Raw genomic sequence first — 16,341 nt, 5'->3', positions numbered from 1 at the left:
ACTTGCATCTGTCACTTTGATGTGAGGCTGGGGCATTCCTGTGTTATGAAATTTGAGCTAATTTTCTATGACAGCAAGAGACAGAATGAAACTATCTTTGCTGCTGACCCTAAATCTTCTTGAGGATCTCTTGAGGATAATTTTTTTTTATACAACTTTTAAACAAACTATTTAAAAATACTTCAAAACTTTAACTGAAGTAGTCTAAGTGAGTAGCACCAGCTCTGTTCCCAATGGTGGTCTGAGTCTCTTCTAAGGCTCCGTGCGCTGGGGCTGCAGAAGGAACGCCAGACCGTGAAGGACGGTGACTGAACCCTTGTGCCCTCCATGTTGCCTCGGCCTTCGGCCCCCTGTCTGGGGTGTCAGGCATCCCCGTCTGTGAAATAAGGCTTCGGGACCAAGATGCTGAGGCCCTGCCTCGCTTGGATGCTTAAAGACCATGTACAATGGACAGGACACACCGAGGTCCTATAGCAGGAGTCCTGGGTCTTTTATAAGCACCTTTTATGAAGACTGTGGGACTTCCACTTCCCCAAATGCACAAACACAGGCTCGAATTTTAGTGCAGTATCTGCGGGTTCACAGTATAATCCCTAGAACTCATGCATGGACATCCCTCACTTGATCTACCAGTTCATAAACCCCAGATAAGGACACTGGTTCCGGCTGACCAAAGAAGCTAGAATGTGGTAGGCGAGGGCCCTGGAAAGCAGAGGGAAGGGTCTGAGTGAATAGGGCTACATCTTCTGAAATACTCAGAAAAAAAAGAACTGAAGAGTCTTGCAGCTCAACCCGTACAGTTCAAAATGGTGTTGCACTCCCCTTAGAAACAGAAGAACAAGGTTTCTCTTGCCCACGAGCAGGGAGGAAGGGAAAAACCTGGCCACTGTGGGGCTGGAGGCCTGATGGTCTAGAGGGAGGGGCTTCGGGCCCATTGTCCACCTGGGAGCCTGTGAGTCTGAGTAAGAGAGGCTGGGCCCAGAGATCCTGGTGGGTGCCTAGACAACCAAACATCCCCGTAACCCTGAGGGCGACTGGCCTTGAATTCTGCAGCAGACAAGGTCTGGGCAACTAGGTGTACTTCCTCACCCACTTCAATGGACTGAATAATGATCTTTAACTGGATCCTGCAAGGGAACATCTTTAGAGCACAATATAACTAACCAAGGCATGGCACAACTGGACATCTTAAAGTGAATGCGTCTCTAGTCTGGGGGAAGAGCCCTTTCAGGAGGAGGGCAGATTTAAATACTGAGTCCATTCACTGGGAACCTTCCTCTCTCACTCCAATCTGAGGATGGCTACACTCCATCCTAAACTGGAATTTTCTATAGGTGTTTCCTTTGGTGTAATAGGGGGTTCTTCCTAACCAGAGTTTAAAACGCACTGACCCTTCCACGACGTGAAGAAAAAGTCTGACCTCAAGCTCATGAGGCAGATCCGTGTTTGCCTGTTCCTGACCATACCTTCTGCCCCAACATAGGAAGGACTCAATGATGGTGATGGTGATGATGGTGAGGATTTTAATCTGCTGGGCAGGCAAGCAGAGGCCCAGGAAGGGCAGGTGACCTGTCCATGGTCCTGATCTCCTTGGCAGTGCAGCCAGCATTGGTACATGATATGTGGTCCCTGGTTTCTCCCTCATCTCCTGACATGTGCTCAGTGGTTCTTTCTCTTGCCTTGGTTCCTGTCACTTTTCAAGAGGAACATGGGCCAGGCACTTGTGTACAGGCGGACTGCTGGTGAGCAACAGACGTAATTAAATGTCTTCCGTTGTATTCTTTTCCATGGAGCCTTTGCCAGACAACTCTGGTCTGAGTACAAACACTGCCTGGGAAGTGACACACAGAGGCACTGGCCCTGTGTCACAGTGACAGACACAAGTTCACCAGGATGACAGGCCAGTAAACTTGGCAGAGAACCAAGACCTTGACAAGAAAAGGGGAAAGATGGGGTATGTCTGACATGACAGCAGGGCTTGCTCATTGGAAGTGTGGGTGACGGGGTCAATCTCGAATCAGATCACAGCCCCATCACTTCCTGTGTGAGCTGTGGCCAGTTTCTTGACTTGTCTAAGCTGCAAGTTTCTTCATCTGTAAACTGGGGGTGATAATGGTTACCACCCTCAGAGGGTTGTTGTAAGAACTATGCGTGGAAGGCAGGTAGGCCATGTAGCCTGGCACAAAGTCAGTCCTCAGGAAAGGGATGCCAACAGCACGATTGTCGCTGTGTCCTGTGATGCCAGGGCGGATAAAGAGGTTCAGAGCCCTCATTCCCCAAGAACCCCACTAGCTGGGTATCTAGGTCTTCCTAGAAAGACAGACGTCTGGACCTCCCTGGCGGTCCAGTGGTTAAGAATCTGCCTGTCAATGAAGGGGACACGGGCTCCATCCCTGGTCCGAGAAGGTTCCACACTCTGTGGGGCAACTAAGCCCATGCACCACAATTACTGAGCCCATGCGCCTAGGCCCATGCTCCGCAATGAGAAGGGTGGATGCAATGAGAAGCCCACACAGCACAAAGTAGCTCCCACTCCCCGCAACTAGAGAGAGCCTACGCGCAGCAACAAAGACCCAGCACAGTCAAAAATAAACTTAATAAAGAAAGAAAGACCAGTGTCCTCCGTGGCATCATATGAGCCTGCGGCCCTGCACTAAGGGCCCTGGGATGTAACTTTTAATGTCTCAGAATAATAGAGAAATGTTGTGAGCCACTCCTTCTAAGCAAAAGCAGGAGGTTAAGAGCTTTGTAGGAAGACAGGGGTGGGCGGCCTCGAGCCTGCCCTATTTCACAGCAGGAACTCTTGTAGTCTGGCCAGAGCCTGGGCCCACTACCGAATAAGCTGACACGGGATGATGCCCTCAGTGGCCGCCGCCATCTTTGCTTAGGCCCAGATCTTTCTACTTGTCTTACCGCAGCCTCATTTTAGTCAAGTTAGCAGCATGGATGTTGGAAAATGTACAGCTTACACTCAACACAGCACCAGAGGACACCTTTCCATAGCCTTCGTCTCAGATGGAGTCAGCTGGCGTGGATACCCTGGGGGTCAAGGGTCATCCACAGACCTTTCTGAACTCCCCACCAACCCCACCCCAAACTCCTAGTCGAGGTGATGACAGAGCAGCCGCAGACCCCGGGCAAGAACAGATGGGGCTGTCGGCCGATGCGTGAGTCATGAGCATTCTCTGAGCCTGTGGGAACAGCTTAAAGCATCCCTCCACTAATCCAAGGAGGCTGATGCCCTGTCTGTTACAGTGCAAGGGCACCCGAGCCTTCAGCAAGCATGCGCTGAAATGCTGCCACACTGGCCTCCTGGCTTTCTGAGCACGTAGCCACGTTTCCAGCCTGGAAGGCCTGTTACACTCGGATCTAATTCCCAACATGGGGAAATGTGACTTTTCATAATTTGAACAAGTCTCTCAAAGAGCCTCACCTCCAGCTGAAGCACCGCTCTGTCTCTCTCTCTCTCTCCCAGGGTGGGTTTGAATCCTAATTGAGAGCTCAGTTCAGAGACGTACCTGGACCAATCCCTCAGGCTCTAATCAACACTGCCATCCCCGGGCGATGAGGCAATTACAAGGGGCGTGTGGGGCAGAGCTGCCGGGGAAGAGCACCCGCAGCACCCGGGCAGGAGCGGGGCCCTGCTCTGGACCACGGCTCTCCACCCCAGGGACCCGCACACTTCTGTTTCTCATTGATAACCAATTTAACTGTGCAGGGACCAGACAACATGGCTTGGATGGTACTAATTCTCTGGAACTGAGACTTAAGAAGTGTTGAGCCTTCTTTCTAGGTGATTTTTCCCGTTTCCTCCCATGCCTATGCCATTACTGAAACCCATGCTCCATATAAGACAGAGAGGTCCAAGGCAGCTGAGAATTAGGAGATGTTTCCCAGGAAGCATCCTGGGCTCAGGGCTGGCTTCACAGGCTCCCAGCCTGTGCCCAGAGAGGCCTGCGTGTGGTGCCACTTTGCTGTGACTGCCGTGAAATTCCGAATCTATTCTGAATGCACGGGTATATCTTTCCTTTTCTCCTTTGCCTTTTGCTTCTCTTCTTTTCAAAGCTATTTGTAAAGCCTCCTCAGACAACCATTTTGCCTTTTTGCATTTCTTTTTCTTGGGGATGGTCTTGATCCCTGCCTCCTGTACAATGTCAGGAACCTCTGTCCATAGTTCTTCAGGTACCCTGTCTATAGATCTAATCCCTTGAATTTATTTCTCACTTCCACTATATAACAGTAAGGGATTTTATTTAGGTCATACCTGAATGGTCTAGTAATTTTCCCTACCTTCTTCAATTTAAGTCTGATTTTGGCAATAAGGAGTTCATGATCTGAGCCACAGTCAGCTCCCAGTCTTGTTTTGGCTGACTGTATACAGCTTCTCCATCTTTGGCTGCAAAGAATGTGATCAATGTGATTTCGGTATTGACGATGGTAATGGAAGAGGATGTTTGCTATGACCAGTGCATTCTCTTGGCAAAACTCTATTAGCCTTTGCCTTGCTTCATTCTGTACTCCAAGGGCAAATTTGCCTGTTACTCCAGGTATTTCTTGACTTCCTACTTTCGTATTCCAGTCCCTTATAATGAAAAGGACATCTTTTCAGGCTGTTAGTTCTAGAAGGTCTTGAAGGTGTTCATAAAGCCGTTCAACTTCAGCTTTTTCAGCGTTACTGGTTGGGGCATAGGCTTGGATTACTGTGATACAGAACAGTTTGCCTTGGAAATGAACAGAGATCATTCTGTCGTTTTTGTGATTGTATCCAAGCATTGCATTTTGGACTCTTTTGTTGACCATGATGGCTACTCCATTTCTTCTAAGGGATTCCTGCCCACAGTAATAGATATAATGGTCATCTGAGTTAAAAAATATACCCATGTGAATGCAGAGTTCCAAAGAATATCAAGGAGAGATAAGAAAGCCTTCCTCAGCGATCAATGCAAAGGAATAGAGGAAAACAATAGAACGGGAAAGACTCGAGATCTCTTCAAGAAAATTAGAGATACCAAGGGAACATTTCAAGCAAAGATGGGCAAAATAAAGGAAAGAAATGGTATGGACCTAACAGAAGCAGAAGATATTAAGAAGAGGTGGCAAGAATACACAGAAGAACTATACAAAAAAGATGCTAACGTACCAGATAACCATGATGGTGTGATCACTCACTTAGAGCCAGACATCCTGGAATGTGAAGTCAAGTGGGCCTTAGGAAGCATGATGATGAACAAAGCTAGTGGAGGTGATGGAATTCCAGTTGAGCTATTTCAAATCCTGAAAGATGATGCTGTGAAACTGTTGCACTCAGTATGCCAGCAAATTTGGAAAACTCAGCAGTGGCCACAAAAACTGGAAAAGGTCAGTTTTCCTTCCAATCCCAAAAAAAGGCAATGCCAAAGATACTCAAACTACCGCACAATTGCACTCATCTCACACACTATCAAAGTGATGCTCAAAATTCTCCAAGTCAGGCTTCAACAGTATGTGAACTGTGAACTACCAGATGTTCAAGATGGATTTAGGAAAGGAACCAGAGATCAAATTGCCGACATCTGCTGGGTCATCGAAAAAGCAAGAGAGTTCTAGAAAAAAATCTACTTCTGCTTTACTGACTATGCCAAAGCCTTTGACTGTGTGGATCACAACAAACTGTGGAAAATTCCTCAAGAGATGGGAACACCAGACCACCTGACCTGCCTCCTGAGAAATCTGTATGCAGGTCAGGAAGCAACAGAACTGGACATGGAACAACAGACTGTTTCCAAATCAGGAAAGGAGTATGTCAAGGCTGTATATTGTCACCTTTATAATTTAACTTATATGCAGAGTTCAGTTCAGTTCAGTTCAGTCGCTCAGTCGTGTCCGACTCTCCGCGACCCCATGAATCACAGCACGCCAGGCCTCCCTGTCCATCACCAACTCCCGGAGTTCACTCAAACTCATGTCCACAGAGTCGGTGATGCCATCCAGCCATCTCATTCTCCGTCGTCCCCTTCTCCTCCCGCCCCCAACCTTTCCCAGCATCAGAGTCTTTTCCAGTGAGTCAACTCGTCGCATGAGGTGGCCAAAGTATTGCAGTTTCAGCTTCAGCATCAGTCCCTCCAATGGTACATTATGAGAAATGCTGGGCTGGATGAAGCACAAGCTGGGATCAAGATTGCCAGGAGAAATATCAATAACCTCAGATATGCAGATGACACCACCCTTATGGCAGAAAGCAAAGAAGAACTAAAGAGCCTCTTGATGAAAGTGAAAGAGGAGAGTGAAAAAGTTGGCTTAAAACTCAACATTCAGAACACTAAGATCATGGCATCCGGTCCCATCACTTCATGGCAAATAGATGGGGAAACAATGGAAACAACGAGAGACTTTATTTTCTGGGCTCCAAAATCACTGCGGATGCTGACTGCAGCCATGAAATTAGAAGACGCTTGCTCCTTGGAAGGAAAGTTATGACCAACCTAGGCAGCATATTAAAAAGCAGAGACATTACTTTGCAGACAAAGGTCCGTCTAGTCAAAGCTATGGTTTTTCCAATAGTCACATCATCAGTGTTAGAGTTGGACTATAAAGAAAGCTGAACGCCAAAGAATTGATGCTTTTGAACTGTGGTGTTGGAGAAGACTCTTGAGAGTCCCTTGGACTGCTAGGAGATCCAACCAGTCCATCGTGAAGGAAATCAGTCCTGAATATTCATTGGAAGGACTGATGCTGAAGCTGAAACTCCAATATTTTGGCCACCTGACGTGAAGAACTGACTCATTGGAAAAGACCCTGATGTTGGGAAAGACTGAAGGTGGGAGGAAAAGGGGATGACAGAGGATGAGATGGTTGGATGGCATCACCGACTCAATGGACGTGAATTTGAGCAAGCTTTGGGAGTTGGTGATGGAAGGGAAGCCTGGCGTGCTGCAGTCCATGGGGTTGCAAAGAGTTGGACACGACTGAGCAACTGAACTGAACTGAACTGACTCTGAACAAAAAGCCCCAGGTTCTCATTCCTCCGTGGACTCACGGGTCATGCTGCCGATCCTGCCTGGGGTCCTGGGGTGCTTCATGAGGACACAGTGGCCCACTTCAAAAGGTGAAGAAAGGTGGGAGAGAGGGAAGGAATAAGAGCAGGAGACTCTCGCTCTTTCCCGTTTATCTCACTTGGGCAGGCTAGTCAGGGTTTACTTCCAGAACACTCCTTATCGGCCCTGACTCACTTTTCTCTGGAGCTCCTGCCTCTGGCTCCTTCTTTCAACCCAGGTTTCAGTTCAACTCTTCCTCTCAGGGAGGCCAAGTGTGCCCCTGCCAGTCATCGAAGCACCGTGTTCTCTGTCATCATAACTCCTACCGTAGTCTAGGTTTCATTCTTCAGTCTGCCCACTGTATCCATGGGCAGGGACACACACACACACACACACACGGAATGTGGGCTCCACGGACGCAGAGACCTGTGCTCTCCTCCCTCTCTCCTCCTCAGTAACTTAACTTCCGCCTGCTCCCGGGCAAGTTATTCCGTCTCCCTGTATCTCTAAGACAGAGACACATGATGACAAGAAGCAAGCTGACTGAGACAAACGCCCAGCTCTGTGTGGCGTGGGACAGGTTTAACCGATCACATGGACGAGTGAATGAGACCCGCCAAGTACACAGGTCTGTGCCAGGGTCGGATTTTTTCACTTACTTCTTACTATCAACCCATCTTACAGATGAAGAGACTGAGGCTCAGAGAGTTGAATAACTGGAGGAAAGTAAAAGTGTTAGGTCACTCAGTCATGTCTGATTCTTTGCGACCCCAATGACTGTAGCCAACCAGGCCCCTTTGTCCAGGGGATTCTCTAGGTAAGAACACAGGTGGTAGTTTAGTTGGTAAGTTGTGTTGGACTCTTTTAACCCCCATGGACTGTAGCCTGCCAGGTTCCACTGTCCATGGGATTCTCCAAGCAAGAATACTAGACTGGGTTGCCATTTCCTTCTCCATGGGATCTTTCCCACCCAGGAATCAAACCCATGTCCCCTGCATTGCAGGCAGATTCTTTACCATCTGAGCCAGCTAGCTGACAAACTTGAGCAAGGTCATGCCAAAATGAACGCCCAGATCCCTGATTGGAAATTGGGCTGGATGAAAGGCAGCACCTGCGCCCTCCCCAAGCCGCCCCCTCTTCCAGCTGCAAGAATCCCACACAGGGCCTGGGCTCGTCCAGGTCCAAGACGCATTTTTTTCACACCGGGGGTCCTGTGACCATCTCACCCCTCACACAGTCCTGAACACAGGCTGTTTCACAGGTTTTGCCCCTGACTCCCTGTCACACCTGCCCAGCCTGTCCCTGGACCTCCAAGAACAGACTCTCTGCCTCTTTCCAGTCTTGTTATCTTTAGAACTTTTACTGTTTATTAGAAAAGCAATCTACTTCTGTGCAAGTAAAAACGGTTTAAAAGTTTTACTCATTTGTAAAAACCTCCAATACTAGTATATACAGTCATTAATTCCCTTTATAATTAAGGCAAAAGCTCCAGCATTTCTATTAACGGAGAAGCCAGCCCAAGCACGGAGTGGGCAGTATTTATGTCATGGGTTTGTAATTACAGATGCTGGTCCTGTCATGATTCTAATAAAACTGGTGGTGGGGGGGGGACGGGGACCCTGAGTGTGACCATGAGCTGGGAAGCGGCTGCAGAATCAGCATTTGTCATTTTACCAGCAATTTCGCAGCTGTGTACATTAGTGGGGCGTCGTAGAAATCCTCAGGATATTGGCGCGGAAGCTATTTTTGCACAAACTGAGGATTTTTTAGATAAAACCCTTCATTTAGAGGCCAAAACATGGCGAGTCCACTGGGTCTGTATCACACTGATGCTGAGAATGAATACCTTCATGGGGGAGTCGGCGGCTACACGCCTCTGAGCAGCAGTCACCAGCCGAAGACCACAGCAAGGACAGTACCACCAGCGGGGAGCATCCTGCCTCTGCTCGCCTGAGCTAGCCAGTTATCCTCCCACCCCCAGCGCACCTGAGTCCCTGGACCCCTAGACTAGAGAGAGGAACTCTGTCCACTGAAGACCGCAGAGGCCCCCAGGGCTCAGCTCCTCTGCTGTGCCCAGCCCCACCTGCCCCTCACAGGTTACCTCTCTGTGTCGCTGTCGCTGGACACCACCTCCTCCAAGGCTGCTTGCAGGTCTGCGATCCGTCGGATGGACGTTTCCAGGTCAGTCTGCAGGGTCTGTCGTATTGCGGCAAGCTCCTCCACGTACTTCTCCTGGGGACAGAGACCACAGCATACGTTGGCCCTGGCAAGACCCCCACTCACTTACGAGAGCTCTGGGGAGGCACCAGGTATTCACCGGGACCCTGTGACACGGTGGGTGCCCACGAGGGGCTCTCCCTAAGGAAGGGCTTGTGGAGCCTCAGACAGATGATGCAGATTTCAGAGGAGGAAACAGAGGAGCTCACACACACCAGGAATTCTGGACCCAGCCTGCGTGACCCCACACAGGACGCCCTGGATGGATGGCGGACGTAAGACTCAGTGATGTTTCCCAGGAGAGCCACTGAGGCTGGTTCTGGAGGCTGAGTCCTGCCCCAGGGTGGATGTGGAGCGGGAGGTTGCGGGGAGGGCAGAAGAGCGGGTCCCTCCCAACTCTGCCACCCAGGCTCCCTCAGCCCCCCCCCCCCCACCGCCCTCAAAGGCAGCACAGGCAAAGACAGAAACCCCAGCGGGGCTCCCTCTGGAGCTGGCAGCACCGCTGACGTGTACTGAGGCCTTTCCACGCCCAGCACTGCGCTCAGCGTTTTGGGCTCCTGCCCTCACTCTCTGCTCACGAGCCTGGCACGCGGCTCTATCGCTGTCCGCATTTCACAGATGAAGAGCTGAGGCCTGGGAGGCTTGAATGGAACTCGAGCTGGAACTCAAGCGGGTGCAGCAGACTCCACCTGTGTTCATCCAGTTACTTTCCGCCCTAATTGGATTTCACCCCCACTCTCTGGAAAGCCTCTGACTGCCACGTGTAACGCTCTCCACACACTGCCTCCTGTTTGCACAGTGACTGTCGGCTGAGGGTTAGTCTGCCCTCCAGGGGACACTGTGTAGAGGCGCTGCTGGTTGTCACACAGGGCCTCTAGCAGAGCAGAGGCCAGAGGTGCTGTCCAGCATCCTCAGTTCACAGAGCAGCCCCCACCACTGAGGACCGATTACTTCACACGAGTGTCACCAGCGTCCAGCCTAAGAAACCCTGGGTTCACCCTAGAGACCCACCTTCAGTCCTAATCCTAATCCTAGGAGTCAAAAGGCAGAGCAGGGCTTCCCTGCTGGTCCTGACGTTAAGAATCTGCCTGCCAATGCAGGGGACACGAGTTCAACTCCTGGTCTGGGAAGATCCCACATGCTGCAGGGCAACTAAGCCCGTGTGTCACAACTACCGAAGTCTGTGCGCCTAGAGAATGTGCTCTGCAACCAGAGACGCCACCGCAATTAGACGCTCATGCACTGCAACTAGAGAAAGCCAGTATGCAGCAATGAAGACCCAGTGCAACCAACAAGAAAATAAATAAAAAACATTAAAAGGGGTGGGGGGGTGCAGAGCAAGGCCCTGGACCCAAGGCTGCTTGGAATGGAGCTACTGATGACACCGAGAGCCCGAGAGCCGCCCCGTCACCCAGCGACAGGGACTGGCAGGGAGACTGCAGTGCGTCACTCTGGTGCTCTCAGACAGAAGTCAACATTAGCGATCAAGATGGTGCCAGCGGGGAACCCTTTGCGAAATAATGTCAAGCAAGCAGAAAAGAACAGAAAATATTATGCCCAGGTCTCCATGCAAACAGCACACGTTCAGTTGGGAAAGCACGTGGAGAGCTGAGAATATTTACGGATAGGAGCAAAGGTGGGTGAGGGATAGGATGTTTCCTTCAACCTGCTTTTAGGTCAAGTTTCTTTCTGACTGTTGTCTTAGGCAACAGATATATACCCACTGATGAGAGCGTGAAGGGTGAAAACGTAAGGACTGTGGGTCCATTTAAACATGGCTCTCAGCTCCCCCGAGACTCACCAACAGTACAGCCCTTCTCTGAGCCTGGGATGGCTTTTCTTTATTTTGCTGATGCGGAAACTGAGGCCAGGAAAGTCACTTGGGGCAGCAAGGGGCAGACCTCTGGTCCGCCTCGCTCACCGGCCAGTGATCTTTCTGGGGCTCTGCCTGCCTGCCCCTGGGAAAGCCAGCGAGGGCCAGGGATCCCTTTTCAGGGACAGTCCCAGCTCCCTGTAGCAGGCCAGCTGGTCCATCCACAGTATTGTAAGTCTGTGCCTTTTCCCTGATTGTGCGTCTTTTTCAGTTTGAGAGAGAGAGTGAGCAGAGACGGAGGAAGCCGAAGGGCCAAGCCCAGCCGACGAGGGCAGGGGCGGCGTGGAGAGGTGGGGTGCGCACAGGGGCCGAAGGAACATCGTGGCTGATTGAAACTGCCAGCTGTGAGATCCCCACCTCAGTGCTGCTGAGGGGAGAGGTGGCCTGAGGTGGGGGCCCCCAGGCAGGAGGCGGTGGGCTGTCAGAGGAGTTAACACACACTGTCAGCTCATCAAGACACCAGGGAGACGGCTGGGCGTACAAGCCCAGGAGATGGCAGGAGCACCGCCCGAGCTCAGCTCCCTGCTAGTGGGCCAGGATGGCAGCATCCCTGGGGGCGAGGGGGCGAGGCATCAGTGTGTTTGTAAGACACAGAGATGCTACCCAACATACCCATCAGGGCCATGCCAGGCATGTGGTGAATGTTCCTTTTAGAGATGAGGAGACTGAGCACCAGAGCAGCAGAAAGTCCCACCCGTGGTCACACAGTCGAGAGACCACAAAGTCAGGTAGCTAGGTCTTGGGTTCTCAGGTGAGGCCCTTGTGCCACATGAGCCAAACGAGAAGAGCCCAGATGTCCCCTCCCAGTTGTGCTTCGGTGACCTTGGCCCACGTCAACATCACGCAGAGGAACAACAAGGTCCTCCAACCTTGACCTCCACAGCCCTCCTGGAGGACAGAGGACAGGGACGCGGCAGGCACTGGGTCTTAGGGATAGAGGTATCTGGGCTGGGACTAAGTGGGTGAGCAGAGGAAATGGGGACCTTAAGTGGGTCCAATCCACACTATCATGATCATGAAAGTAGGCTCTGGAGCCAGGATGCCTGGGTTCAAATCCAAGCTCTACCACCCACAGGCTGTGTGACCTTCAGCAATTTACTCAACCTCTCTGATCCCCATGGGTAAAATGGACGCAGCAGCGGCCCCTTCATAGGGCTGCTGTGAGCATAGAATGAGCGTGGCAGAGAGGAAAAGCTTGGTCAGCAGTGGCGTTACTATATTTTAATTCTGAAAGGAGAATAAGTAGCAACCGGGTGTGTGCGGGTGTCCCCGCAGCACTGAGGTGGTCTGCCAAGGTCACACAGAGAATAAGGAGACTGGAATGCAGGCCTCTGAAAGCTTTTCACCATCTGCAGAGGAGAAGCAGGGGTGGAAAGCAAGGGCAGCTTAAAGGGTGAGTTACCTAGACAGCAAGGAGAGTCGAGAGCAAGGAAACATCCACAGACGGATGAGGCAGGTGGTTCCGGGGACCTGCCGCTACCCGCCTCTCTCTCCACCACACCCCTTGCCCTCTGGGCTCCACCCTCCAATTTGCCTGGGGACGCACCTCACACTCAGCAGAAACTTCCCAAGAAGATGGGTTTGGGAAATTCAGAGTCTGTGTAATCAGCAATCAACACACCTTTCCTGCTTGAAAAGCAGGTAGTCTGCTGATTGCAGAGACCAAGTCATTAGGCGAAGTGGATGCGGCGGCCCCATCAGTCTCTTGGGAGCAGACAAAACAAGCCCCTGCAAGAGACAGCTTGAGAGACACAGGAGGGAGCACCAGGAGAAGAGGGCACAAGGGAAGCCTGGGCCTTCTTCCACCTCCCGGACCAGCGATCAGTCAGGACTCAGCTACACAAATGAGGTTGCGTTCTGAGGCCAAGGGTAAGCGTGTGGTCTTCTGTGTTTTTCTTTTTAGGGACACGGGGCAGGAGGAAGTTAGAGGAAAAATTAGGTTACAAAACTATTTAGATAGTAAGATGTATACAGCAGAAACCCACTAATGAATGACCCATATATCCATATTACTCTGTAGCTATAACACAATGATTGCGTGCTCAGTAGCTTCAGTTGTGTCTGACTCTTCGCGACCCTATGGACTGCAGTGTGCCAGGCTCCTCTGTCCATGGGATTCTCCAGGCAAGAATACTGGAGTGGATTGCCATTTCCTCCTCCAGGGGATCTTCCCAACCCAGGGATCGAACCCGCATTAGCAGGCTGGTTCTTTGCCACTAGCACCACCTGGGAGTGATACATACATTGTAACAGACATATAACACTAACATAAAGTATATATTCATTCTGTATATGTAGGTATGTATGTATGCATATTACATATCATTCATCCAATAAACATTTATTGAGCATGAACTATGTGCCAGCACTGATCCAGGTGCAGGAGGTATAGACAAAATCCTAACTTCCACAGAGCATCATTCTTTTAGGGCCCTAATCTACCTGTATTGCTGAGTCTAGAACAGAGCAGGCACTCAAGATGTCTTAGGATTGAGAGAATGGTGTTACTGCATGACTGTAAGAGGCGAATAAAGGAGGGACAGGGTGATACTCGCTTAGCTGCACACAACACACACCATGCATACAGACATCAACACAAGACCACGTGGTATGTTTATGTGCTGGCCACCCTTGCATTGTGTAAGAGACTCATCAACCCTTGTTAAACGCCCAAGCTGCTCCCCCTGGAACATGCTGTGTGGAGCTGCTCATGTAGGGAGCAGTTCACACAATAATTAGTGGCTGCAATTAACTATCGTCTCCTCTTGTGAGGTTCAATTAGAGGCTAATATTTAATACCACCGTCTGGTTCCTCTGCCCAGGGAATCTCCACCTTCAGAGGCCCCTCTTCCGTCTGCAGACACACGGGACTCTCATATGTCACTTTCTACGGCTCTGGAGGTTGCCTTGTTCACCTTTGGGGGTATCCCACAAGGCTTCCCAAAGTTAATTTTACCTAGTTTATAATATGGGCTTCCCTGGTGACTCACATGGTAAAGAATCCACCTGCAATGCAGGAGACTTGAATTCGATCCCTGGGTTGGGAAGATCCCCTGGGGAAGGGCATGGCAACCCACTCTAGTATTCCTGGCTGAAGAATCCCATGGACAGAGGAGCCTGGTGGGCTACAGTCCATGGGGTCACAGAGTTGGACATGACTGAGCAACTAAGCACAGCACAGCACAGTTTAGAGCAGACTATCTGGAAACATCCCCAACACCTGATGAGAAATCATCTTGTTATTCGTTTTTGATGTGCTAAAGACAAATAGAAACTTTATTTACAGAGCCTGGTGTTAAAAAAAATTATACACACATACATAAGCTGTAGAAATATATACAAAATGCATGTTTATATAACGTATGCATATAGTGTATGAAAACATAAATGTAAATATATATAAATGTGTATATGTGGGAATGTGTGTGCACATGTGTATTTATAAATACACACACAAATATTCCCAGTCTGACACACAACATGTAGTTAACAAGTATCTGTGAATAATTAATAAATGAACGTATTTATTTCTGTCTCTCACATGGGCAGGCATGTCTGAAAAACCTTCTCTCACATCATGTTTATAAGAACCCTCGGAGTCATATACAACAGAAACCCATTAAAAGTAACCCAAGAATACTACAACAAAGTCCCAGCGGAATTACTACCTCTGTGGGGTGAGGTACAAGAAACCACCATGGTTTCACTTAAATTGTGCAAAGGTCACGTGCCTGGCAGGAAAGGCCCCATGCATTGTGTCCTGGCAAGAGCTCCCAAGCCATAATGGCAATGGAGTGAGCACTGGCAGGAAGTGTTCAGTCTCACTCTGAGAAAGAGCTGGGGTGCCCCTCAGAAAACCCCAAATGATGCATCAGATTCCCTTATTTAAGACTGAGGGGATTTCCTTGGTGGCCCAGTGGTTAAGAATCCACCTTCCAATGCAGGGGATGTGGGTTCGATCCCTGGTTGGGGAACTGAGCTCCCACCTGCCGCTGAGCAACTAAGCCCATGTGCCACAACTAAAGAAGCCTGCGTGCCACAGCCACTGAGCCTGCATGCTCTAGGGCCCACAGCCTGCAACAGGAGAAGCTCGTGCAAGGCTGAAAGGAGCCCGAGCTCCACCTGCAAGTGGGACTAGGGAGAGGCTAGTTGTCACTAGGCAATATCCTCTCTTCAGAACAGTCCTACAAACTTTTTTTACTGTGTTTCAATGATGTGACAGACACAGAGAATCTCGTCAGAGATCCCAAAGTCACCCAGCTGGACAGTGACGCACAGGTTCAAGCTCAGGCCTGCCTGTTTCCAAAGGGGCAGGAAATAATCTCACAAGCCCTCCTGTCCCTTTTCTTCACCTGAGGCAGGCACATCTAATGGATTGCAGGCACTGTGGGGCCCGAGTCCACTCTCTGAACCACCCAGCTAAGTGCATCTCCCTGGGGCTGCCCTCTGCTCCATCCGCCAGCATCAACTGGAACCGCCAACCCTGCCAACACTTCAAATAACCTCAATTGTCCTGGAAATGCCCCCTGAATCCTCAAAGAAGAAATTATACTAGTTGGTTTCGGTAGGGGGTATTTCTCCTTGAAACTGAAGGGTGCTCTATGGGACCTCGGGAAGCTGAAGCCCACCACACCTAGGGAGACACCCTGGTGGGCGGGGAAGAGGGAGATGCCAACCGCCACCACCGTGGGAGCAGCAGGAGAAGCCCTGGCCTTAGGACAAGGTGAACCTGAAGCACCATGTGACTTCTGCAGAGCCACCAACCCCTTCTGACTTCCAGTTTCTCATCTGTTAAAATGACAGTATTATTCCATGATAAACAGTATTGCAAGGAACAAGTGAAATAGTGTAAAACTGCGTACAACTGGTATACCTAATACCATGGCTTGTACTTGATATGTAACAAATGCTCCCATTTCCTTCTTTCCAAGTGAAGACTTTGAAAATATGAAACCTGCAGGGACTGTATAGTGAGGATAGCCTCATTTTTCAGAAAATGAATTCTATGAACCTGATGTTTTTTTTGTTGAAGTCAGAAGGATTTAATGTAATGCCTCCAAGGAAGCCTGTATCAGTCAGGAAGATAGAAATCACTCTAGATCATTCAACCAGAGGAATTTAATATAGGGAATTGGTTTTCCAGGTGATGGGGAAGATGAGAAGCCAGAAGAGATTAGCAACAGCAGGAAGGTACTGCTCACCCAGGGCTGGAAGGAAAAGGCGAGAAGTCGGGCAACG

The 16,341-nt window shown here is 50.0% G+C and overlaps 1 protein-coding gene across 4 annotated transcripts in view; it reads right to left on the bottom strand.

Moving 5' to 3' along the window:
* Positions 1-16,341, bottom strand: part of MYO18B (myosin XVIIIB) — a 232,041-nt gene that overhangs the window by 24,679 nt on the left and 191,021 nt on the right. For all 4 annotated transcript variants that reach the window (XM_055405416.2, XM_055405418.2, XM_055405415.2 and 1 more), the window contains one exon: positions 9,115-9,245. In XM_055405416.2, coding sequence (XP_055261391.2) covers positions 9,115-9,245 — 131 coding nt within the window. The remainder of the gene's footprint in view (positions 1-9,114; positions 9,246-16,341) is intronic.

This window comes from Moschus berezovskii, chromosome 19, assembly GCF_049115385.1.
Source record: "Moschus berezovskii isolate FMDL1 chromosome 19, NW_MosBer_1.0, whole genome shotgun sequence".
NCBI lineage: Eukaryota > Metazoa > Chordata > Mammalia > Artiodactyla > Moschidae > Moschus > Moschus berezovskii.
The sequence above is the reverse complement of the archived record's forward strand: the minus strand, read 5'-3'. Positions and strand labels throughout refer to the sequence as shown.